The following is a 24,929-nucleotide window of genomic DNA, read 5'->3' on the forward strand; positions in this document are numbered from 1 at the left end:
GTTGGAAGGTGACGAGTGCTGTGGGGGGCATTGGGGGTAAGGTGACTAAGGAGCTACATATGAGTGGAGGGGGTAGCAGGAAGCCTTGGGTGAGGTGGTCCAAGTGGTCCTCCTGGAAACATGAGGCTAAACAGAGACCTCAGGAGCGGGGGAGCTCCCAGGACATCTGGAGGGAGCATCCCCAAAGGGAGCCCAGGGTGTGAAATGCAGGGAGCAACCCCAGGTCTGGAGAAAGCTCTCTGGAGGGAGCTGATGGGAAGGTAGGGGAGAGGCCAGCACTCAGGATCCTGCAGGCCTGGTGAAGCTGTGGACTTTTAGTCTGGAAAAAATCAGGAGATTGATGTGCAGGGAGATGTGATCTCAGTTTTCAAAGGACTGCTTTACCCTTAATTACTCTGTGTCTTGACACATCATCTAACCTTATGGATATCAACCTAAAAAAAAAAAAAAAAAGTGAAAACAAAGGGATCAAAGAATTGCAATTTGGGTACATATATTCAGGTATGTCCCCCTTCACAGATCATAGCCTTGTGGTGGTGAAGGATCTTCTATAATTCAGTGAAGCTATGATCCATGCTATCAGGAGCTACCCAAGACTGAGGGTCATAGTCAGAGTTCTGACAAAACGTAGTCCACTGGAGTAGAGAATGGCAAACCACTCCAGCATTCTTGCTGTGAGAACCCCATGGGCAGGATTAAAAGGCAAAAGGAAATGACACTGGAAGATGAGCCCCCTCAGGTAGGAAGGTGTCCAGCACACTGCTAGAGGGCAGTTACTAATCGCTTCAGAATGAAGTGGCTGGGCCAAAGCAGAAGTGACACTCAGCTGTGGATGTGTCTGGTGGTGAAAGCAAAGTCGAATGCTGTAAAGAACAATATTGCATAGGAACCTGGAATGTTAGGTCCATGAATCAAGGTAAATTGGAAGTGGTCAAACAGGAGATGGCAAGAGTGAACATCAACCTCTTAGAAATCAGTGAACTAAAATGAACAGGAATGGGCGAATTTAATTCAGATGACCACTATATCTACTACTGTGGGCAAGAATCCCTTTGAAGACATGGAGTAGCCCTCATATTAACGTAAGAATCTGAAATGCAATACTTGGGTGCAGTCTCAAAAACAGACAGAATGACTTCGGTTTGCTTCCAAGGCAAACCATTCACAGTAATCCAAGTCTATGCCCCAACCACTGTTGCTGACGAAGCTGAAGGTAACAGGTTCTATGAAGACCTACAAGACCTTCTAGAACTAACACACACACAAAAATTGTCCTTTTCATCATAGGAGTCTGGACTGCGAAAGTAGGAAGTCAAGCAATACCTGGAGAAATAGGCAAATTTGGCCTTGGAGTACAAAATGAAGCAGGGCAAAAGCTAACAAAATTTTGTCAGGAGAATACACTGGTCATAGCAAACTCCCTTTTTCAACAACACAAGAGATGACTCTACACATGAACCTCACAAAATGGTCAGTAATGAAGTCAGATTGATTATATTCTTTGCAGCCAAAGATGGAGAAGCTCTGTCCAGTCAGCAAAAACAAGACCTGGAGCTGACTCTGGCTCAGATCATGAACTCCTTATTGCAAAATTCAGCCCTAAATTGAAGAAAGTAGGGAAAACCACTAGGTCATTCAGGTATGACCTAAATCAAATTCCTTATGATTATACAGTGGAAGTGATGAATAGATTCACAAGATTAGATCTGGTAGACGGAGTGCCTGAAGAAATATGGATGGAGGCTGATAACATTGTATTGGAGGCAGTGACCAAAACCATCCCAAAGAATAAGAAATGCAAAATGCTAAAGTGGCTGTCTGAGGAGGCTTTAGAAAGAGCTGAGGAAAGAAAAGAAGTGAAAGGCAGGGGAGGAAGGGAAAGACACCCAATTGAATGCAGAGTCCAGAGAACAGCAAGGAAGATAAGAATGCCTTCTTAATTGAATAATGCAAAGAAATAGAGGAACAAAATAGAATGGGAAAGACTAGAGATCTCTTCAAGAAGAGAAGGGAACATTTCATATAAAGATGGGTACAATAAAAGACAGAAATGGTAAGGACCTAACAGAAGCACAAGAGATTAAGAAGGGGTGGCAAGAATATACAGAAGAACTATACAAAAATGGTCTTAATGACCTGGATAACCACGATGGTGTGGCCACTCACCTAGAGCCAGACATCCTGGAGTGTGAAGTCAAGTGGGCCTTAGGCAGCATTACTATGGACAAAGTTAGTGGAGGTGATGGAATTCCAACTGAGTTATTTCAAATCCTAAAAGATGATGCTGTCAAATTTCTTCATTCATTATGTCAATAAATTTGGAAAACTCAGCAGTGGCCACAGAACTGGAAAAGATCAGTTTTCATTCTAATCCCAAAGAAGGGCAATGCCAAAGAATGTTGAAACTACCATCCAGTTGTGCTCATTTCATATGCTAGCAAGGTTATGCTCAAAATCCTTCAAGCAAGGCTTCAACAGTAGGTGAACCGAGAACTTCCAGATGTACAAACTGGGTTTAGAAAAGGCAGAGGAACCAGAGATCAAATTGCCAACATTCATTGGATCATAGAGAAAGCAAGAGAATTCCAGAAAAACATCTATTTCTGCTTCATTGACTCCTCGAAAGACTTTGACTTTGTGGATCACAACAAACTGAGGAAAATTCTTAAAAAGATGGGAATATCAGATCATCTTACTTGTCTCCTGAGAAACCTGTATGCAGGTCAAGAGGCAACAATTAGAATCAGACATGGAACTGACTGGTTCCAAATAGGGAAAGGAGTATGTCAAGGCTGTATATTGTCACCCTGTTTATTTAACTTATATGCAGAGTAAATCATGCCAAATGCCAGACTAAATGAATCATAAGCTGGATTCAGGATTGCCAGGAGAAATATCAACAACCTCAGATATGTAGATGATACCATTCTAATGGCAGAAAGTGAAGAGGAACTAAAGAGCCTCTTGATAAGGGTGAAAGAGCAGAGTGAAAAAGTTGGCTTAAAATTCAACATTCAAAAAACTAGGATCATGGTATCCGGTCCCATCACTTCATGGCAAATAGAAAGGGGGAAAGTGGAAGCAGTGACAGAGTTTATTTTCGTGATCTCCAAAATCACCACGGACAGTGACTACAGCCATAAATTTAAAAATGATTGCTCTTTGGAAAGAAAATTATAACAAACCTAGACAGCATATTAAAAAGGAAAGACATCAGCTTGCCAAAAAAGATCTGTACAGTCAAATCCATGGTTTTTCCAGTAGTCATATATGGATGTGAGAGTTGGACCACAAAGAAGGCTGAGCACCAAACAATTAATGCTTTTGAATTGTGGTTCTGGAGAAGACTCTGAGAGTCCCTTGGACTGCAAAGAGATAGAACCAGTCAGTCCTAATGGAAATCAACCCTGAATATTCACCAGAAGGACCGATGCTGAAGCTGAAGCTCCAATACTTTGGCCACCTGATGTGAAAAATGGGCTCATTGGAAAAGACTGTGATGCTCGGAAAGACTGAGGCAAAAGGAGAAGGGGGCAGCAGAGAATGAGATGGTTAGATGGCATCGCCAGTTCAATGGACATGAATCTGAGCAAACTTTGGGAAATAGTGAAGGATGGAGAAGCCTACCATGCTGCAGTCCATGGGATAGCAAAGAGTCAGACATGACTTAACAACTGAGCAACAGCAAAAATTCGGGTAGAAACACAGGTAGTACTCTGATTACAGGAGACCTGATGAAATTGGGATTTTTAATGAAAAGGAAAAAATAGAAGAAGAAAGATGATGAGGTAGGTTGTGTTTAAGAAGAGTCACTTGGTGCTTACAAGCAAAACTAGATTCACACTCCACTGAATAGTCAGGCAAAACGGCCACAAGGTAAACATTCATTTTCCTAAGTCCCCTCAATGGGTGGTTTTCTCATCCTTGCTGACTTCTTGAGATGCTGGCAGTTCAGCCCAGTTCACCAGGTCAGAAAACAGGATATGAGGCAGTTCCCTCAGGATGGCTGCTCCAGCCCCGTTTTAAATGTCCGGCCTCCATCATTTCTCACGGGGAGCTGCAGCTCCTGCATCTCTAAAATGAGCACAGTATACCCCATCAGTGTGATGTCTTAAAGTACAGCTCACCCTTGTGCACCATCCCACACACAAGGACCCAACAAATGATAGGCCCAAGTCCAGTCCTAAAATCCTACATCCAGACTTTATTGAAGTCAAAAGGAAATGCTTCCCTCACAAAGCAAACATGTCCCTGAGTGTTCTGGGTGTAGTAGGGACCTGGATGAGAAGATACAGGGACAATGGATGCATAGGGTGAAGAATGTGGTCCATGCCCTCGCAGCTCACTGTCTGCCAAGGAAAGGGGCTTGTTAACAGCAACCTAACAAGAAATATAAGAGTATGTACCCAGAACAGGAGACAGGGCAGAGTCAGTCTTGGGGGTCAGGCTACATTTCCCAGATGTCGAAGACTCTTGAAAGGCTCATTAGTTGGAAAACTGGGTCTGAGGTTTCAAACTCTGCCCTTCTGCCCTCATTCTCTTTGCTTCGGATAACTCAAATTAAATAGGAATTGCTCAACTGCAAACAGGCTTCCCGGGTGGTGCTAGTTGTAAAGAACCTGCCTGCCAATGTAGGAGACATAGGAGACTCTGCTTCAATCCCTGGGTCAGGAAGATCCCCTGGAGGAGGAGACGGCAACCCATTCCAGTATTCTTGCTTGAAGAATCCCATAGACAGAGGAGCCTGGTGGGCTACAGTCCACAGGGTCACAAAGAGTCTAAGATAACTGAAGTGGCAAAGCAAACTGCAAAATCAAATTCTAGTTTTCAACATGGCACAAAAATTCTATGCATGCTGAAATGTAAGTGATTTATTATAAGTATTCTGATGTTCTCCTCATTCTTCTCATTTTGAGACGCTCCTTGCTTTTCTGTTGCTCTCTGTATAGAGTCATCTGTCCACTGCAAATTGAGCATCTACAAATTGCTAGCCAAGGAAAAAAAAAAAAAAAAAAGGAGAGTGGGCCATGCAGAGGGTGGCCCTTGGGAGAGCAGCCACAGGTGATAATACTCAGACAGTACCATGAGGAACTGTGTGTCATCTGGTGTGGCTGCAGCACGAGATGAAACTCCACGTAATAAGATGAGGCTGAATGAGGGCTTTCGAGCTATCAAAACAAAACTCCCCCCTCCATGGCAACCAGCAATTCAACTTCTAATCTGTGCTGAGGAATTGACTTTGACATTAAACATCAGTTGATGCAAAGGAAAAGATCCTAGAGGGGAAGAGGCCAAAATTTAATCAGATTTGCCTGAGTGTTAGAGCTATAAACAAATGTTTCTCATTCTGCATGATTTAATTTAAAATTCAAATTTTTGAAGTTTCTGGAGTAAGCATGTATTACTGTCATAATGAGAGAAAAGCAAAAACTATTTGAAAAGGCAAAAGTCTCGGACAAAACATATATCATCTGGAGTTTTGTTTTCTTTTTTTATCTGGGTTTCTTATTGGCATCTTGAGGACCTAACAGCACCCAGCAGAAAACAGAAGAAAGGTCCCCGCAAAGGACATAGCAAAATAAAATTGTGTCATGGGCATCAGGGCCCAGGTGATTATTCTAAACTAGCTGGATTAAAGGAAATGCCTGTGAATTAGCACATGCCCAAAGTGGAGACTCTAGGATGATATTTAAGGTGTCAGGAAGTGATAGTGGGGAAAAGGTAATCAAAAGACAAGTAGCAAGGAAGGAACCCTTGGCAAATCTATCATAATTCATAACAGGTTGTAGTAAATTAGTTATCACCACCGTTGATAGTGGATATTTTATTGCTTGTTCCTTATAGAGCAGTGGAATAGAATCATTATATGGTCCACTTAAATTTCTGAAGTGTATCATGAACTCGTAGCCCTCACATTTTTACTATAAGAAACATGTTACACTAGTGATTTCCTTTAAGTTCTGCAACTTGGGAAGATTTTGCTTTATTCATTCTGATTGTTTTTCCTATTTTTCAAATACTCTTCAAAAATCATATATTATTTTTGTGATGGAAAAAGAATTTTAAAAGTGCTATAAATCACCTCTAATCTCATGCCCTGACACAGCTAATTTCATTTTTACATATTCACTTATAGCTTGTTTTCTTTATATATGTCACTGTACATAGTTATCATCAACAAGAGGATTTGGTCAAATATTTTAATTTTACTAAACATTTAAGGATACTTTCATACTATCATATACTATTCATAATTATCTTTATCATAGTTGTGTAGTACATCATCATGGTCAAACACTATAATTTATGGATTCCTATTTGGGACGTTGAAATTTATATAACTATCTCTCTACAATAGGCAATAATGCAATAAACATTTTTCAGTTCAGTTCAGTTCAGTCGCTCAGTCATGTCCGACTCTTTGTGACCCCATGGACTGCAGCACCCCAGGCCTCCCTGTCCATCACCAACTCCCGGAGTTTACTCAAACTCGTGTCCATTGAGTCAGCCATCTCATCCTCTGTCGTTATTACATTAAGTTATCTTTATTTTTTGTAATTTTATTTATTTCTGGCTGTCCTGGTTCTTTGTCACTACGTGGGCTTTTCTGTAGTTGTGGTGAGTGGGGACATCTCTCTGCAGTACCTTCTCCTGTTGTGAAGCCAGGCTTCAGTAGCTGGAGCACGTGGGCTCAGTAGTTGTGGCCCCCAGGTTCTAGCACACTGGCTCCGTAGGTCTGGCACCGGGGCTAAGTTGCTCTGAGGCATGTGGGATCTTCCCGGATCAGGGATCACACCCTTGTCTCCTGAACTGAATTGGCAGGTGGATTCTTTACCACTGAGCCACCAGGGAAGCCCTGTCTTCATTTTCTTTTTGAAATTATTTTCCGAAGATCATTTCTCTGGTAATAAATTGTAATAAATTATACGATTGCTGATTTTAACTTTTTTAAACTCTTCGTTGCCGTGAAATTTTGTTCTGACTTACATTGTCACTGGCAACATCAAAGTGCACCAGTGTCACCTCAGTTTTGTTAAATGTTAGTTATTCTTTTGCTATTCAATAAATATAAGTCCATACCTTCAAGTAATTTTACTTTTTTTAGTTCTAATTAGGTTGAAATGTTTTCTGGCATTTTTTGCTACTGGTGGTCTTTGTTGACTGACTTACTTGTATATTTATATTTTTAAGTCCATACCTTCAAATAATTTTAATTTTTTTAGGTCTAAATTAGGTTGAAAAGCTTTCCATCATTTTTTGCTACTGGTGGTCTTTTTTGACTGACTTATTTGTGTGTTTATATTTTGGATTGTGATCTGTTCAAATAGGTTTCCTTATACATTGTAAATATTAAGCTTTTTTTATAGCTTCCAACCTTTTCCTGATCAGCATTTTCCTTTGCTTTATAATTGACCATTTCGGGTAGTAACATTTTCTGCATTCATGACCAAGGCTGTCCGCTGTCTCCTTCATAATTTCTCCTAATGACCAAACATCAAGCCCTTATCATTTCCTCCACTGACGAAACAAATATTTTCTGTGAGGTTTTGAAGGTTTGGTCTTATTTTGGTCTCTGGACATAATATAGCTCCTTGTGTGTGAAACTAATGACTGCCTTGAAAGAGAACAGGTCATGGCCTGCAGAGCAGGTCTCAAGGGCTGAAGGGTGGAAAACAGTGGCTGGAATTCGAACTCGGAGACCTCCAGGCTGGACAAAAAGATGGTGAAACTTGTTCCCAAGTCACCAGTTTGTAAGGGATTTCTTTTTCTGTTTCATGACGTGATCATTTCCTGTTGTCTTGGGAAGCACCCATATTGTCTCAACTGTGCGAAATACGCTAGTAGTGCAAGGGGAGACACGGGGGTGAGTCTGAGTCAGTGGTGACTGGTCACATGTCTAGGCTCCAGCTGGGGGACAGGGAGGGCACTGTTCTCCACATCCAGTCACACAGCCTCCTCGGCGAGCTTTTATAAACTCTCTGGGGCCTGGGTTCCAGTCTGTCCTGGTATGGAGAGTTTTTTTAAGCACTCCCCAGGTGATTCTAAGGTGCAGCCATGGTTGAAAACCACTGTAATCATTTCATCAGGCAATGCCAAAGAAATCTAATCTGTAAGCGCAGAAGACCAAGAGAAGGAACTAGAAGCTCCCGGTTCTTTTTTTCACAAACACCTGCTTCTTGATGGCAACATTTATGGTGGGACCGGAAAAATGGTCTTTGGACGTAGCAGAAGTTTCCAGAATGCTCTCTTTACACCTCTCTCTCTTTAGTCTGTAAGGCCCGAGTGGTTCTGTCCAAAAGCTAAGGAATACAGTTTCAAAAATATGGGGGAACAGAGTATTTGAAAGTAGATCTTGAACCTGCTAATTAATAGAAGACAGAGCAGGTGGGAGAGACAGAAGGCTGTGTTTCCAGCTTCTTCTCCTCCCAGCACAGACGGGACGTGCGGGGGCAGGCCTTCAAGACATGGGAGGCTCAGCCGCCGGCAGCGGGGCGTTGGGGGCACCTCACTCTGCTGGCACGTGGCCCTTAAGGACGGGGGTTTTCAGATCTGCTCATGTGAGCTCCTGTTCCCATGACCACATTCCCCAGTCGTCAGGGCAGGGGACCAGCGGTGTTGTCGAATGGCTCCAAACCAGCTGTGGCTGGAAGCTCAGCCCCCCGCCGCCAATCTAGGGCGTCAGAGGTCAGGCAGGGTTTTAATCCCCTAGGAATCATGACAAAGACATTTAATGTGCTCTAAACCTCACTCGAAAGAGTATGTATCTCAAGATACTTATGAATCAGAATGATAACATTCCCCCCCCCCCATTTTTGTGGCTTTGAAATAAGGGGGGAATTTTTCTAACTCAGCCCTTGCTTCAACACATGCCAGTAAAGATTATTTCCTATTAGCTTACTCTGACCAAACTTTCAAAAAGAAAAAAAAATTTTTTTTTTTAAAGATCGAGTGCTTAATTTATGCCTTGAATAATCAAGTTGTAAGTGGTGTGATGAAATTCCCTAATGAGATGCCTTGGATGCAGTGACGCCCACCCTCTGCCCAGCCTGTCCCTAATCAAGACAGAGAGATGCAGGTCTCACCGGGTGCAGGATGGGGGTGGAGAAGGCTGTCTCATCGTTGTCAGAGATCTTCCCAGTTCCGCTTGCATCCGGTATGTCAGAGATCTTCCCAGTTCCACTTGCATCCGGTATGAACCTTATAGTCTCACTCTCTACTGTGCTTATTGTGACAGCACTACCTGCTTTAAAAGTTTTCCATTAACCTCATAATAATGAAAGGACCCTGACTTTTATACTATTTGACTCTCTGGGGGCTTCCCTGGTGGCTCAGTTGGTAAAGAATCTGCCTGCAATGCCAAAGACTTGCAAAGATCTTTATTACAAATGAGGTCACATGCTAATGTTCTGAGTGGACATGAATTTCGGAGCAAGACATTCCACCCACTACCCCCAATTAAGAGCAGGTTGGGATCAAACTGAAAGAAGAAATGTGGAAAGTTCCTGGAAGGATGTTGTTTAATTTCGGGCATGAAGTTTGTGTGCTAAGAGGGCTGTGCTTATGTGGGTTAATAGGTCAACCAAGCCAACTGGGCCGGCTGCCCTCGAGGTGTCAGAACCAGCCATCAACACAGAGTTAATGGGCGCCTTCTCGTTAGAAGGGTGGCCCTCTTCCATGGAGAGACGCTGAGGGTCCCCCAGCCAGTGGGACAGGCTGTGCCCCCGAGCTCTCCTGAATTTTTCCTGCCTCCGCCACCCCTCTGTGTGAGTCCTGACACTGCTGACGCAATGCAGAGGGCAAGAGTTGGACCATAAAGAAGGCTGAGTGCCAAAGAATTGATGCTTTCAAACTGTGGTGCTGGAGAAGACTCCTGAGAGTCCCTTGCACCGCAAGGAGGTCAAACCAGTCATCCTAAAGGAAATCAACCCTGAATATTCATTGGAAGGACTGTTGCTGAAGCTGAAGCTGAAGCTCCAATACTTTGGCCACATGATTGGAAGAACTGACTTATCAGAAAAGACCCTGATGCTGGGAAAAATTGAAGGCAGGAGGAGAAGGGGACGACAGAGGATGAAGTAGTTGGATGGCATCACTGATTGGATGGACATGAGTATGCTCTAACTTCGGAAGTTGGTGATGGACAGGGAGGCCCGGTGTGCTGCAGTCCACGGGGTCACAAAGAGTCAGACACGACTTAAAGACTGAACAACAATAGCTCCACTGACCACTGCTGAGGCCTCGAATGAGGCACTTACCTTCTTGTAGCCTCAATTGCAGTATCTAAAAATCAGGTTTATCATCACCAACTTGTCCAGTTGCTATAAATAAGAAAACTAACACATGCAGAAGTTTTGCCTAAGTGTCTGGCATACGTTTCAGCAAGTGGTTGTTATTATGATCATTATTGTGAGGTCATGGTTCTGGAGAACCCCCATAGGAAGAAGCTTGCGGGCCAGAAGCCTAGAGGGACCATGAACAAGCTGTGAAGACTCATCTGCATCTTTCCCCCCAACTCTGCTCCTGGCACACAATAAACCAAGTAAACACACAGTGAATCACTGAATTGAATGATGCACCAGCTGAGTTCCAGATGTGAGCACTGCTCCAATAAACGGGCCTGTTACAGCCATTCAGGACTTACATCCTGACCTGGATGGCCCATGGCGAAGTCTCCTTCTTCTATGATGCAGCAGATGATCACTGAGCAGAGAAGGTGACAGAAAGCAGTTTTAGAGCCTTCGTGGTGGTGTTCGGTCGCTCAGTCATGTCTGACTCTTTGAGACCCCGTGGGCTGCAGCACGCCAGGCCTCCCTGTCCATCAGCAACTCCCGGAGTTTACTCAAACTCATGTCCATCGAGTCGGTGATGCCATCCAACCATCTCATCCTCTGTCGTCCCCTACTCCTCCCGCCTTCAATCTTTCCCAGCATCAGGGTCTTTTCCAATGAGTCAGCTCTTCGCATCAGGTGGCCAAAGTATTGGAGCTTCAACTTCAGCATCAGTTCTTCCAATGATATCCAGGGTTGATTTCCTTTTGGATTGACTGGTTTGATCTTGCCGCCCAAGGGACTATTCTTTATTAATTTCATAAGCCCTGACTGATTGGTGTTTATTGTAACCCTGCTTCCTTTTCCAAACTTTGCAATTAAGCTGAGAGTTGTTTTGCCCAGTTTCTGAGGCATGTACTTTCTTATCCTGTCTGAGAACCGCTCTCAGCTTCAGTTGTGCCGTCATCAGCTAGCTCTGTCCTGAGCTGTCCATGTCGAGTAACTGACAGGGAGACAGTGTTCTTGGAGCCAGATGCTCAGCACCCTCGTTCATGGTGTGGGGCTCCTGGGGTCACGGTGTGGGCGTCAACCTCCGTCTAGTTGCCAGTTCATTAAATGTCCAAAACCTGCTTTCCTAACTCCAAACAGCTGCTTTTTGAACTCTGGCTATTAGTTTCAAAAGAACTGAGCAAAAGAGCAATGTGGTTGAGCACAAATCCATCACCACCGCTGGGAAGGAAGGATGTCGACAGCCCCATGTCCCCTGGCAGACAGTTCAGAAGGGTAGTCATGTCAAGTTACATGAAATGGGTGGACTTGCAGAAAAAGGAGAAAGGATAATGTTGGGGAAAGCAATTGGCAACCTCACACGTATGGATTTATAAGCTGAGTCTGTGAGGCCCCCATCCCTATGGAAGACCAATTGGGGAACGAGTTTTAAATCACCGCTGTAATATTGTAAAGTAATTAGCCTCCAACTAATAAAAATAAATGGAAAAAAATAAAAATAAAAAATCACCACTGTGCTGTCATCTGACTGGCTCTTTTCTCCTGCAGCTGACACAGCGCTTGGCACCGATGACGTGTATGATGACAAAGGATGCCAGTGTGACGTGTCCGTGGAGGACCTCACGCCACCGCTGAAAACCGTCATTCGGGCAATCAGGTTGGTGACAACGTTTCACAAAATGATTCCAAGACCTCCCGCTCATTGTTTCAATCACTGTGTTGCTAAGTTCTCTTTCTTGCCGGTGAAAGTGAAAGTGAAAGTCGCTCGGTCATGTCTGACTCTTTGAGACCCCATGGACTATACAGTCCATGGAGTTCTCCAGGCCAGAATACTGGAGTGGGTAGCCTTTTCCTTCTCCAGGGGATCTTCCCAACCCAGGGATCAAACCCATGTCTCCTGCATTACAGACGGCTTCTTTACCAGCTGAGGCACCAGGGAATCTCCCAAAATAATTTCTTTCTTTCTTTCTTCCTATTCATCCACATGCCTATTAAATTGTGAGATATTTTTTCTTAACACAGAACTTGACTGTGTTCAGCATGAGATGTGTTATAAGTGGCGAGTGGAATTTGAAAAGCCAGCCTGGGTTCCAGACAGATCACATGAGAATTGGCTGATCGTGTGAATCTGTTGCTTTGGTGTATAGATACAGCTGAATGTTTTAACTTATTTTTATGATTGATGCTTCAATCCCTATTCTGTACTTTGTGTCAAAGAAGAGTCCCTCTTTGTTATTTCAAAGCAGGTTGAGTTCTGAACATGGGGAGCCTGAGTGCTTTCAGGGCGCTGCAACTGTCCTGCCGAAATTTATTTGTAAAGTCTGACCGTGATACACATTCTCTCCTGATGGTGGAAAATTGAGAGTGTGTCCAAAGCAACTTGTATCTCCAGGATTCATTCCCACAAACAATCCAAGATCCATACTAAATGAGCTGCTGCTATTCTGCCCGCCCAGTTCAGTCCCTTTGGGAGAATGTGTATCTGTCACGGATGCCGAGTGGCTGGCTGGCTGCAAAAAATGAACGCCTCTGCTCGCTTTGGCTTCTCCTTCCTCTTGCCAGGAAGCCTGGGGAGGGCTGAAACTATCCAGCCCAGTGTAGCCACCCAGGTACTTGGTCTGAGCTCAGACGTCAGTGCGATTGATTTTGCATTGCTGGTTTGAGCATCTTGTTAGTCTCTGTACTCTGTGGTCAAGTTTGTCTTGGAGAGTAGAGGTGAGTTATAAAGATTTGGGTATTAGTAAATGTTTGCAGGGACAAAAAACTGTGATATGATGAAAATGTTTGTCCAGAAGGTGCTTAAATTTTACCTGTAGCAACAGCCCACACAGAAGTGAAGCTAAGCCTGGTCACTTTCCTCCAGAACCTGCGAGCAACTCCCCAGTGGTAGGGCACCTGTGTGTCCTGGGCCTCTTGTTTCTTCATGACCATTCCTGACTTTCCTTGTCTTTCTCAGAGGCCCCTAGTTTGGGTGGTTACGTGCTCACCCTGCCCTCTGGGATCCCAGAAATCTTGGGTAATATTTAATCCAGAAAACCCCAGGATATATAATTAATGCTGTCTGCAGCCTCCATGAGATGGATGGAAAGGATCTTTCCTGCACTGCCTAAACTGTAGGCACCAGTCACATGAGGTAATTCACATTTGAATTAATTACAATGGAATAAGGAGCTTCCCAGGGGGCACCAGGGGAAAAGAAACTGCCTGCCAATGCAGGAGACACAAGAGACATGGGTTCAAGCCCTGGGTTGGGAAGACCCCCGAAGTAGGAAATGGCAGCCCACTCCAGTATTCTTGCCTGGAAAATTCCAAAGACAGAGGAGCCTGGTGGGCTACAGTCCACAGGGCTGCAAAAGGAGCTGGACGTGACTAAGCCCATGATATGACACAACAGTGGAATAAAATGCAAAACTGAGTTCATCAGTGGTGTGGCCAACACATAAAGTGCTCAGGGTCCATGCGCTGCCATGGCGCCCACGTTGGGCAGAGACACAGTGCATTTCCATCACTGCGGGACGTTCTCCAGGACTTGCTGGCCTACAAGTGACCTTGAAATTCTTTCCATCCATCATGACAGCCATCAGAGACCCTTGGTCTAATTTGCAACAAATACAGTAAAATCTTATCTCCGGGGAGCAGATTAAGTTTTCTATAAGTCATACTTAACCCAATTTGTGTCATTTCCCTAGACCTTCTGAAGCTTTTTGCTTTTGCCTTACAACCTACACAAAGAATCTTGAGCTGTGAGGAAAAAAAAAAAAAGATGAAATGGGTTTATTCTGCCAACTCAGCACCTTAGCAGCAGCTTGCAATTTATTTTGTTCTACCTTGCTCTTACAACCTGACTGATTTTTGAAAAGTTATTTGCAGAATTCCCTTGCTTTTCAGAATTCATTCTTGGTTCTTATTTTTAACAGGACTTTATTATTTACACATCTCTCCTTTTTGTGGATTTCGAAAGCTCTCTGCTTGCTACTTCATAACTCTTGATGTGGTGTTTTTCTTCCCTGTTTCCCAATTCTGCTTAGTGGGTTTTTTTTTTAATCACTTCTGAGTTCCATTTAAAATTGTTTGCTTCTATTAGAAACATAATAGCTACACTCAATAGTTAATAACTTCATTGGAAATCTTTGACTTATGATAGAACTTTTAATATCTAAGAATTAAAGAACTAACCAATGCAGTCAGCAGTTCTGAAAGGGAATCTGCAAGTAAAAGTTCCTAAATCATATGCAAAAGTGTCCTTTTCCTGAGCTTAATTATATAACAAACTGAACATCAATTGACTGGAATGTTTTTGCTAGAACACGCCCACCGCCCACAGCTCACCTGAAATAGGATTTTATATGTATGTTACTGACTGCAAGTGTGAACCATCTATTATTCATCTCAGAAATGGCGACTCTGTTTTTGGCATTTTCCTTGTTTTCTTTTGGTTGTTTGATTATTTAACATAACAACTTGAACATGCCTTTTGTTTTCCAGTAGTTCTAATAATAATAGTTTTCCTAAGAGACAAATTAAAATTAAAATGTGTAACAAAAAATATGTATTCCACTGCAAGGATGACAGCATGTAAAATAGTATGACTACATTCACAAAGAATTAAGTAGGAATTCTTATTTTCAGTTATTAGTATTTATTAAGTCTCTGACATTTTCTAGTTATTTTTTAAAATAAACATTCTCAGGCAATAAGATGACTAAGGTCACTCTCCAAATTCATCTGGATTCCATTCCTGATGAATCTGAGATTCTTGATGTCTCATCACAGCAAGAATTCAGTGAGAGACAAAGTGATAGGTAAGAAAGTGAAAGAAAAGTGAAGTCGTTCAGTCGTGTCTGACTCTTTGCAACCTACCAGGCTCCTCTGTCCATGGGATTTTCCAGGCAAGAGTACTGGAGTGGGTTGACATTTCCTTCTCCAGGGGATCTTCCCAACCCAGGGGTCGAACCCAAGTCTCCTGCATTGCAAGCAGACGCTTTACCGTCTGAGCCACCAGGGAAGTCTAGGTAAGAAAGGTAAGAAACTGATTTATTTAGTGAGAAACACAGTGCATAAATAGAGAGTAGGCCATCTCAAAAGGGGAGAGGCCCTGAAATATGGGGTGGTTAGCTTTAATGAGCTGAGTAATTTCATAGGCGCATGAGCAGGAGGCTATGGGCTATTTATTCCAACTGTTTTGGGGAAGGGGCAGAGATTTCCAGGAATTGGGCCACCACCCACATTTTGCTCTTTGATGGTCGACCTCAGAACTCTCGTGGTGCCTGGGGGTGTGTCACTTAGCTAATATATTACAGTAAGTGTATAGTGAGGCTTTAAGTCCTCTGGAAGTCGAATCTTCCACCATCTTGGACCCAGTTGGTTCTAACCAGTTTTAGTCAAGCCCCATGGCCATAGCTTCCCTGGTGGCTCAGATGGTAAAGAATCTGCCTGCGATGCAGGAGACCCAGGTTCTGTCCCTGGGTTGGGAAGATCCCCTGGAGAAGGAAATGACCACCCACTTCAGTATTCGTGCCCGGAGAATCCCATGGACAGAGGAGCTTGATGGGCTACAGTCCATGGGATTGCAATGAGTTGGACACGACTGAGCGACTAACACTTTAGAAAGAATGGTCGTGTCATTCTTTTAAAGGTCATGCCCTGCCTCTTTTCTCCTGTTTCAATTCCATTACCTAAATGCACTTGCAGACTTTTTTTTTAATGAATGACATCATTTTTTATAGTAGTGAACAGCAGCTATTCTTAGACATTTCCAAGCTATGCCTTAAAAGACAGAAAAATACTTTGTTTAGTTCCTCCAGGCTTGCCACAGAGTTTTTTCAAAATATTTTTAGTTGGAGTGCATAAGTTTGTTGGAAATGTGTTTTCAAACTCATCTCTGGGAGAGAAGACTGAACTTATTTTTAACAAAAGTTCTGTATCTTGTTAATGATTTAATTCAAACACTGTTAAGTTTCTTTGCATCCACTCATATAAATTAATTTCCAAATAGAAAAATGAAATTAGCAGGGAAGTAAACAGATGACAAGAAAATTGATAAACTCTTGAAAATACTACACACTCTCTTCTCATTGTACAGTTGACCCTTGATCATTGCAGAGTCAGGGGTGCCAACTCCCTATGTAGTTGAAAATCTGCATGTAACTTACATGACGTCCCACAAACTTAACTACCAATAGCCTGCTCTTCACCAGAAGGCTTCCCTATCTATAACATAAACAGTCAATTAACACATATTTTGTACATGTAACATATACAGTATTTTTACCAAAAATCCAGCTAGAGAAAAGAAAATGTTATTAAGAAAATCACAAAGAAGAGAGAATACATTTACAGTATTGAGCTGTATTATAAGTATGTTTGCAGATGAATCGTCTCCCTGTACCTACAATATTGTCTCACTCAAAACACTGGAGATGTTATATGTATTACTAACACTGGACATCCAAAATGAAAAGATAATGTGAAAAAACAATTCATATTTATTTATATTTATTTACAGGTAAAACAATTCTTGCATTCATAATGAAGCAGCAATATGATTGCTTCATGGTAGCTTACCTTATACACTAATGAATGACTCATTATTAAAATTTTTAGGGCACACAGCACAGTTAGGTTCCTAATACAGTATTGAAACACTATGAGATTTAAAAAAAAAAAACTTCCCTGTGCGTATAAGCTAATATGCAGTTTCTCCAATTATGAGAGAGAGGCATACTGTACAGTATTGCAGTTCTTTGAAAGTGAAGTTATAAAACAGTAAGAAAGCTAACATGTTATTAATTTTATATTAAATATCACTCATGTCTAGGTAAAGATAGATTGTGCTGTGCCTAGTCATTCAGTCATGTCTGACTCTTTGTGACCCCATGGACTGTAGCCCAGTAGGTTCCTCTGTCCATGGGAATTCTCCAGTCAAGAATCCTGGAATGGGTTGCCATGCCCTCCTCCAGAGGATCTTCCCAACCCAGGGATCAAACCCAGGTCTCCTGCATGGCAGGTGGATTCTTTTCTGTCTGAGCCACCAGGGAAGCCCAAGAATACCAGAGTAGGTAAACTCTCCCTTCTCCAGGGGATCGTCCCGACTCAGGGATTGAACCAGGGCTTCCTGCATTGCAGGCAGATTCTTTACCAGCTGAGCTACCAGGGAAGCCCCAAAGATAGATTAATATTTACATATGTTTTATGCATTCATGACATACCTAACTTTTTCTTAATTTTTTCATTATCTTTAGCTATGTGGTTCATCTGAGTTTTTTCAAATTGTCACACATCTCAAAAAATTTGTCCAATATATTTATTTGGGGAAAAAAAATCCATGTATAAAGGAACCCAAGCAGTTCAAACCCATGTTGGTCAAGGGTCCCCTGTATTATGGTATATCCACATGCTAGGGCTGCTGTAGCAGAACACCACCTTCCCAGGGGCTTAACCACCAGAGCTTCATTCTCTCACAGTTCTAGAGGCTTGAAGTCCAAGATCAAAGCCCCCTCAGGGCTGGTTTCTTCTGAAGCCTCTCTCCTTGGCCTCAGACGGCCACCTCCTCATCGTATCCTATGTGGTCTTCCCTCTGTATGTGTCTGCATCCAAATCTCCCTTTATAAAGACAGCAGTTAGAGTGGGTTTGGGTCTCCGCTAACATCTCATATTAACTTATCCACATCTTTAAAGACCCTGTCCCCAAACACAGCCACATTCTGAGGCCCTGGGCTTTGACATAGAATCTGGGGGTAGGGGGGCAGACACAATTCAGCCCATGACACGGGGTAAGACACCACAGTTTTTCTATCACTGCTCAAAAAGTACTTTCTCAAGCACAATATCAAAATTTTCAGATTAAAAATAAGCCCATTAAGTACCTGGATATTCCTTGCAACATCAGACATCTGGGAGTATCTGAGCACGTCCCTGGCTCACCTTGCAGGCTTGCACTGGCTCTGTGTAAACACTGCGTAAGTGTGAGTCTGAGGCCAGTTTTCACCCCCAAATCAAGATATGCTCATCAGACGGTGAAGAATCTGCCTGCAGTGCAGGAAACCGAGGTTCGATCCCTGGGTTGGGAAGATCCCCTAGAGGAGGGAATAATGGCAATCCCCTCCAGTATTCTTGCCTGGAGAATTCTGTGGACAAGAAGAGACTGGTGGGCTACAGTCCTGGGTGGCTGGGCAACAGCTTGGTCTGTTAGAACCTTGAGAGGCAACTCTTGCCTGCTTCTCATGGTATTTTTTTCATAGAATCACCACATCTAGGATGAAGGCCGCTCCTAATGAGATCCTCAGCACCTGTGGTTCTTGTTTGCATAGCCATGTTTTCTGTCCGTCGTCAAGAAGTGAATCAGAATTACAGTGCACCCTGTTCTCCTTGTGAGGCGAACCAAAACAAGGCAGAGGAGATCACCCAGTGTGCGGAGGAGAGACGGCCGGAAGTGGGGTGGGTCGTGACCTCAACAGCGCCTCGCACACTGTCTCCCGCAGACGTGACCTCTTATTTCTTGGATGGAACCAGCCTTCCAGATAATTAGATGATAAATGAGGTCCGGGGTAAAAACTCAAAGATCCTTTTTTATAATGTGCATTTTTTAATTGAAGTATAGTTGATTTACCTGTTGTATTAATTTCTGCTGTATAGCACAGTGATTCACCTATATAGATACACTCTTTTCCACATTCTTTTCCATTATGGTTTATCACAAGACATTGGATATAGTTCCCTGTGCCATACAGTAGGACCTTACTATTTATTCATGCTGTATATAGTAGTGACAGCCTTTATTTTCCTGGGCTCCAAAATCACTGCAGATGGTGACTGCAGCCATGAAATTAAAAGACACTTGCTGTTTGGAAGAAAAGCTATGACCAACCTAGACAGCATATTAAAAACCAGAGCCATCACTTTGCCAACAACGGTCCATATAGTCAAAGCTGTGGTTTTACCAGTAGTCATGTACGGATGTGAGAGGTGGACCACAAAGAAGGCTGAATGCTGAATAACTGATGCTTTCTGTGGTGCTGGGGAAAACTCTTAATTAAGAGAGCGATCAAACCAGTCAATCCTAAAGGAAATCAACCCCGAATATTCAATAGAAGGACTGATGCTGAAGCTGAAGCTCCAATACTTCAGCCACCTGATTCCAAGAGCCTATTCACTGGAAGAGACCATGATGCTGGGAAAGTTAGAAGGCAGAAGGGGACAACCGAAGATAAGGTGGTTAGATGGCATCACCGACTCTCTGGACTTGAGTTTGAACAAACTCCGGGAGATAGCGAAGGACAAGGAAGCCTGGCATGCTGGCCATGGGGTCACAAAGAGTCAGACACTGTTGAGTGACTGAACAACAAAATATAATAGTTCGCATCTGCTAACCCCAAACTCCCCATCCTTGGTTGAAACTGCACCCTGACTTTACCAGGCCCCACAGGTTAATTCTCCCCTTGCCCCCTCCCCCGGCCCTAGGGCTACTCAGGAAGGTGGTCCAGGAAAGCAGCCACTGTGCCACCTGGGGCAACCCGCATCACCTCCCTGTGACCTCCCCTCCTCATGGGTGACTTGGGTCTGGGACAGTGCTGACCCTCCTGGTGGTGAGGATCACATGGGTTCCCACCAGGAGGGCTCTGGGCACTGGGCCAGCATCCTAACCCGGGGGTCTGGGCTCCCTGGGGACCAGGCCACCCTCCGCTCAGGCCAGACCGCCTCCTCTGGGAGCTCCCCCTGCTGGGTCAAGGCTACCTGCTGTGTGAAAGAAGCCCTGCTTTTCCCCATCTGTGGGTGCGCCTGCTCCCACTTCCCTAGGTCCCTTCTGTTTCCCCTTAAAGTTACCCTCGAGCCATGAGCTCCTCGGGGTGCTGTGCAGCCCCCCAAAGGCCCCCTCCCAGAGTCCAGGACACAATTCTCCTCCGCCTCCTCCACCCACACAAACCTCTGGACACACCAAAATAGTCACTTTCTCCTCCACGTGGTACAATAGTAAGGAGGAAGATCGCCTCCAGAGAGAGAGCCGCGAGGGGCTGATGTGTGGTCCCGGAGTGTGTGTCCGGGCGACTGCCTGACCGAGAGCTCGGAAGGACATGATGCGGGGAGGGGAGCCCAGACCAGAGGCGCAGGAGGCAACCAGCGCGCAGGGAGGCGAGGGGCGTCCGCGTGCAGAGGTGACCCTCCTGAGTGACGCATCATCCCAGCACATGGGAGAGGCACTCTGCCTGCAGCGGGGAAACAGGTTGCAAAGAGGGGGCGCTGGTTGTTACAGGGCTTCCCAGGTGGCACAGTCCTAACCCAAGCAGGAGACGCGGGAGACGCCCATTCTGATCCCGGGGTCAGGAAGATCCCCTGGAGTAGGAAATCGCAACCTGCTCCAGTATTTTGCCTGGAAAAAAAAAAAAAAAACACCATGGACAGAGGAGCCTGGCGGGCTACAGTCCATGGGGTCGCAAAATGTCAGACACAGCTGAGCAACAGCACACACTCTTTGTTACAGACCCCGGGGCTTGCGGGGGCGGAGTCACGCAGTCACGGTGAAAAGAAGGGAGGGTGGAGGCCCAGGCGCTTCCGATGCAAAGGATAACGGGAGATCGGGGCTCTGTGGTGCAAACAATAATGGGAGACCGGATGTTTAGTGGTTGGAGAGGAGGGAATGGAGCGGGAGGAATCCATGAGACGCCCTGATGCTGAGTCAGGGGCAGCTGGGAGCCGGGGAGAGGGGTGGGGCACATGGTTGCAAGTGTCTCTGGGGGCTGCGGTGGGCCTAGCAGTCAGGTGGACCCGTGGACGTGAAGCCTAGGAGACAAGCTAGGAACCAGGACAGACTTGGTCGTCGTCAGTGCTAACACGGATGGATTCCAGAGCATCCTGGAGAAAGTGTGGTCCACACTGAATCCAGGTTCACAAGCTGTAAAGACCCACGGAAGGGAACAGGAGCTGATGGAGGCAAAGCTGGGGCAACCAGATGGAGGGACCAGGAGGGGGAATAGAGGAGGGGTGAGGAGAGCCTCAAGAGAAGGAGGCAGGGTCCTCTGTGGTTAAACTCTGCTGAGAGGTCAAGAAAAGAAAGAGGAACAAGGTCCTTGGAATCAGCAACAAAGAGGTCACCTGGAAATTTAGAGAAAATTTCGATAGAGGCCAAGATGTTGGAGCCAGATTGTAAGCACATTTTTTTTTTAAATTAGAATCTTTCTCTCCAGTAGGAACATAGATGAGGCATAAAGAATATCTTTATAACTAGCAAAGATTCATCAGCTCTTCTGAAATTGCTCAGATCTGATCAGCCAAGAGAAGAGCCCCAGAAGACTTATCAATTTCTGATTGGGGTGTGGAGATCACGCCTGGCTGTAACCCCAGGTTGAGCCAGGAGGTTTCCCGGTTTTCTCGCCCTGAGTTTTTCCTATTCTTGAAGGCACGCAGGTTCTCTTACCAGCCTCTAAAATGCATTCTCAACTCCGCATCCTTAAATCTCACTCCAAACTTCAGACAAGAATATACTCCACAAATAGAGAAGAAGAGGCACATGTCTGCCATTGTGTGTTTTTGTTAAAACCTGCAAGCTGTTTAATCATCACCAGCTCTTTAACTTTGCCGATGGCATCTGTGCTGTTTTAGCAGAGGTGATGAGTCTTTGTCTGCAAGTCACTGGGAAGACATTCTTGCCAGCCAAGTCTGTGACACGTGACAGGACAGGAGGCTGCTAGGGAATATTTTATGAATCATTTAGCACAGATTTTTTAATCAGCTAATATCCTCCCTGGAATATTCTTTTTGTTTGTTTCTGTTTTGAAGATAATTGCTTGTGGCCACATTTTGCCCTGAGGCTACATTAAACCAGTGTGTTCACTGAAAACACACTTACTTTGCTGCATCTAATTTTTAACCTTTTATTTTGGTATAATTTAAACTGAATCTCCTATTCATTACCAAGATCAAAAATATTCAAGAGCAATCAACATGTATGGACAGTTTGTTTACTTACTTGTTTGTTTCAAACTTTAAAGTTTATGCAGGATTTTATACTCCCAGGAAAATGAAATTCCCCAGTGTATTCATGGTTACCCTATTAGTGCTCAGAAAATTCTAGGAAGGAAAGTTACCCATTTGTAGACTGGCTTGGATCCAGAAGTTCTTGCTTGGGTTTTACTACTCTTATCTCTTTGAAAGAAAGCCAAACATTATGAATAGAAGAACCTACTAGATTTTGAGTGTGCTACAATACTAGGGGAGTTCCCTGGTGGCCTAGTAGATAAGATTCCTAGTAGATAAGACTTCACTGCCATGGCCTGGGCTCAATTCCTGGTTGGGAAACTGAGATCCCACGAGCCACATGGTGTGGTCAAAAAAAAAAAAAAAGAAAGAAAGAAAGAAAGAAAGAGTCTCCCTTTAAAAAAACAAAAGCGAAATATTAAGCATTAGAAGGAAAACCCTATTCCCAGTGGTGGAAGCAATGTGACCCTAAAACTTCCCTGACCCCTAAGTCAGCCAAGTGAGGTATCTGCTTTCCTCTTAAGTGAGGACATCTGGTAGACTCTGGAGTTGACTTATGTCTCTATCAAGAGCTGACAGCAAGAAAATGAAACTGACCAGTGCATCCTCTTCATGCCTGGAGTTCCTTGGTCACTGGCTGGTAGCTCTGTCTGAGGAGGATGAAGGAGTCTCAGTGTGAAAAGTAAAAATGAAAGTGTCAGTCACTCCGTCGTGTCTGACTCTCTGTGACCCGGTGGACCATGGCCCACCAAGCTTCTCTGTCCATGGAATTCTCCAGGCAAGAATATTGGAGTTTCGGTGTACGATTCTACAACTAGTTTTGAAAAGTTTCAAAGTCTAGATACCATATACATGAAAGCAGAATGTATTATTGAATCATGATTTTATGTTAACAGGAAAATAACATTAATGAATCATACAAACAACTGATCAACACACCTTCAGTGGAGACCCAAATTATCAAGTTCCACAGGCCTACTTATCTAGAAGCAGGATCTGTTCCATGATCAGCCCCCCACAAATTGACCAGTTTCAAAAAGGCTAGAGAGAGAGAGAGATTTCTGACAGAGGCCCTGGGTCACTTCAAAGATGAGCCCCAGGACCCCTGCTCTTCAGGCAGATAGATGCTGCACTTCTCATGGGAGTAACAAGTCAGGGGATTGAATTTGCCAAACCGGGAAAGAAGTGGACGTGGAATGCAGGTCACCAGAGGAGATCCACACAGTGCACCAGTGTAGATCCACACCAAAAACATAAGATCTGGAACACAGTGGACCGTTTCTGAGCCCTGCGAAGTTTGTCATCTGTCCCCAGAGATGGGGTTGCAGAGTGGGAAGACTCGGCTTCACAGCGCTCTCCCATATGTCTGTGGCCCTCCTCCATGTCCCCTGGCCTCCAGCATGAAGCCTGGCACATCAGGGGCGCCCAGTGAGGAGTGAATGACCCGGTCCTGCTCACCAGCATCTTTTGGCATCACTCAGGGAAGCAGCCACCCTGAGCTCATCGAGATTCTCCAGGCTCTGGGCGCTTGGGGCCCTTGAGTCCTGTTGGGGCCCCTGGCCGCAGGCATTGTGGCCTCCACCGAGACCCCAGAGATGGAGAGGCTGAGACCAGCTGGTCCTGCAGACCTCTTGGGCTCAACGCTCGCTCGCAGTGGAGCCAGGGCCCCTGCACACACTAACAGGAGCTCAATGAGTGTTTGTTGTGAGGATGAAGGGATCCATCGCCAGGCATATCCTCTCCCTTCCCAGGCAGCCCTTGAGAAGCTAACGGGACGTGTTGGCTGGCTCCTGGTGGAACTTCAGGCCTTCCCTGGGGGGAGCAGAGCAGGAAGCACTGCGCACTGACTGGAGGCCTGACACCCAGGCCCACGGTTCACACCACCTTGTGGGCCTGATCCGTGTGACTCGGCTGATACCCAAATGTGCCGTCACTCCTTCGCAGGGAGGTGGGGTGCCGAGGTCATTCTGCCCCACCCCCACCCCCACCCCGATTCCGCCTCCTGTCAGTAGTGCTCAACCGGGGCTGCAGGTTCGAATCGCCAGCGGCGGTTTATAAAGTCTCGGGATCAATTAAATGGCGTTTCTGGAGGTGGGAGCGGGCACCCGGCTTTTTTAAGCAGCTTGCTGGGGACGCTGCTGTCTTTAGAACCAATGAGACCGCCTCTCGGGTTCACGGTCGGAGCCCTCCCCCCGCACGAGGTTCGGCTGCTGCCCGCCTGTCCGACGGCCTGGTGGTGGCCACGGTCACCCCCGCGTTTGCTTCCTAGTCTCATCTCTGCATCTTCACACGCAGGCTTTTTAACCCCGACTTAAGAGGCCTGAGACAAGACTTTTGCAAGATTCTGTGACTCATGGCATCACAACAAATGCACCTCCGCTTCCTTATAAGTGCACATGTGTTGTGTGTATATATAGCTATACTCCGCTCGGAGTGTAACTTGCTGCGGCGATTTCTTCGTGCTCAGAGAACTGCTTGAGCAGATTTCTTCGATTTTCAAGCCAGGGGCCAGTTCAGGTTTGTGGTGAATCTCTTGCTCCCTCTCGTGGTCACGCCGGGGCATGTCGGCTGCAAGAGGAACTTCCTTCTGGACTCCTGGCCGGCTCAGGCACGCCCAGCAGTGAGGATGCTAGCTTCAGGGTCTTTTGATGTTTGCTGCAGTGTTCACCCCCAGAGTGCAGT

The 24,929-nt window shown here is 44.9% G+C and overlaps 1 protein-coding gene across 2 annotated transcripts in view; it reads left to right on the forward strand.

The window, feature by feature from the left end:
- Window positions 1-24,929, forward strand: part of KCNQ5 (potassium voltage-gated channel subfamily Q member 5) — a 587,063-nt gene that overhangs the window by 546,973 nt on the left and 15,161 nt on the right. For both annotated transcript variants that reach the window (XM_061131817.1, XM_061131818.1), the window contains one exon: window positions 11,826-11,934. In XM_061131817.1, coding sequence (XP_060987800.1) covers window positions 11,826-11,934 — 109 coding nt within the window. The remainder of the gene's footprint in view (window positions 1-11,825; window positions 11,935-24,929) is intronic.

The sequence above is a fragment of the Dama dama genome, chromosome 28 (assembly GCF_033118175.1).
Source record: "Dama dama isolate Ldn47 chromosome 28, ASM3311817v1, whole genome shotgun sequence".
In the NCBI taxonomy this organism is placed as follows: domain Eukaryota; kingdom Metazoa; phylum Chordata; class Mammalia; order Artiodactyla; family Cervidae; genus Dama; species Dama dama.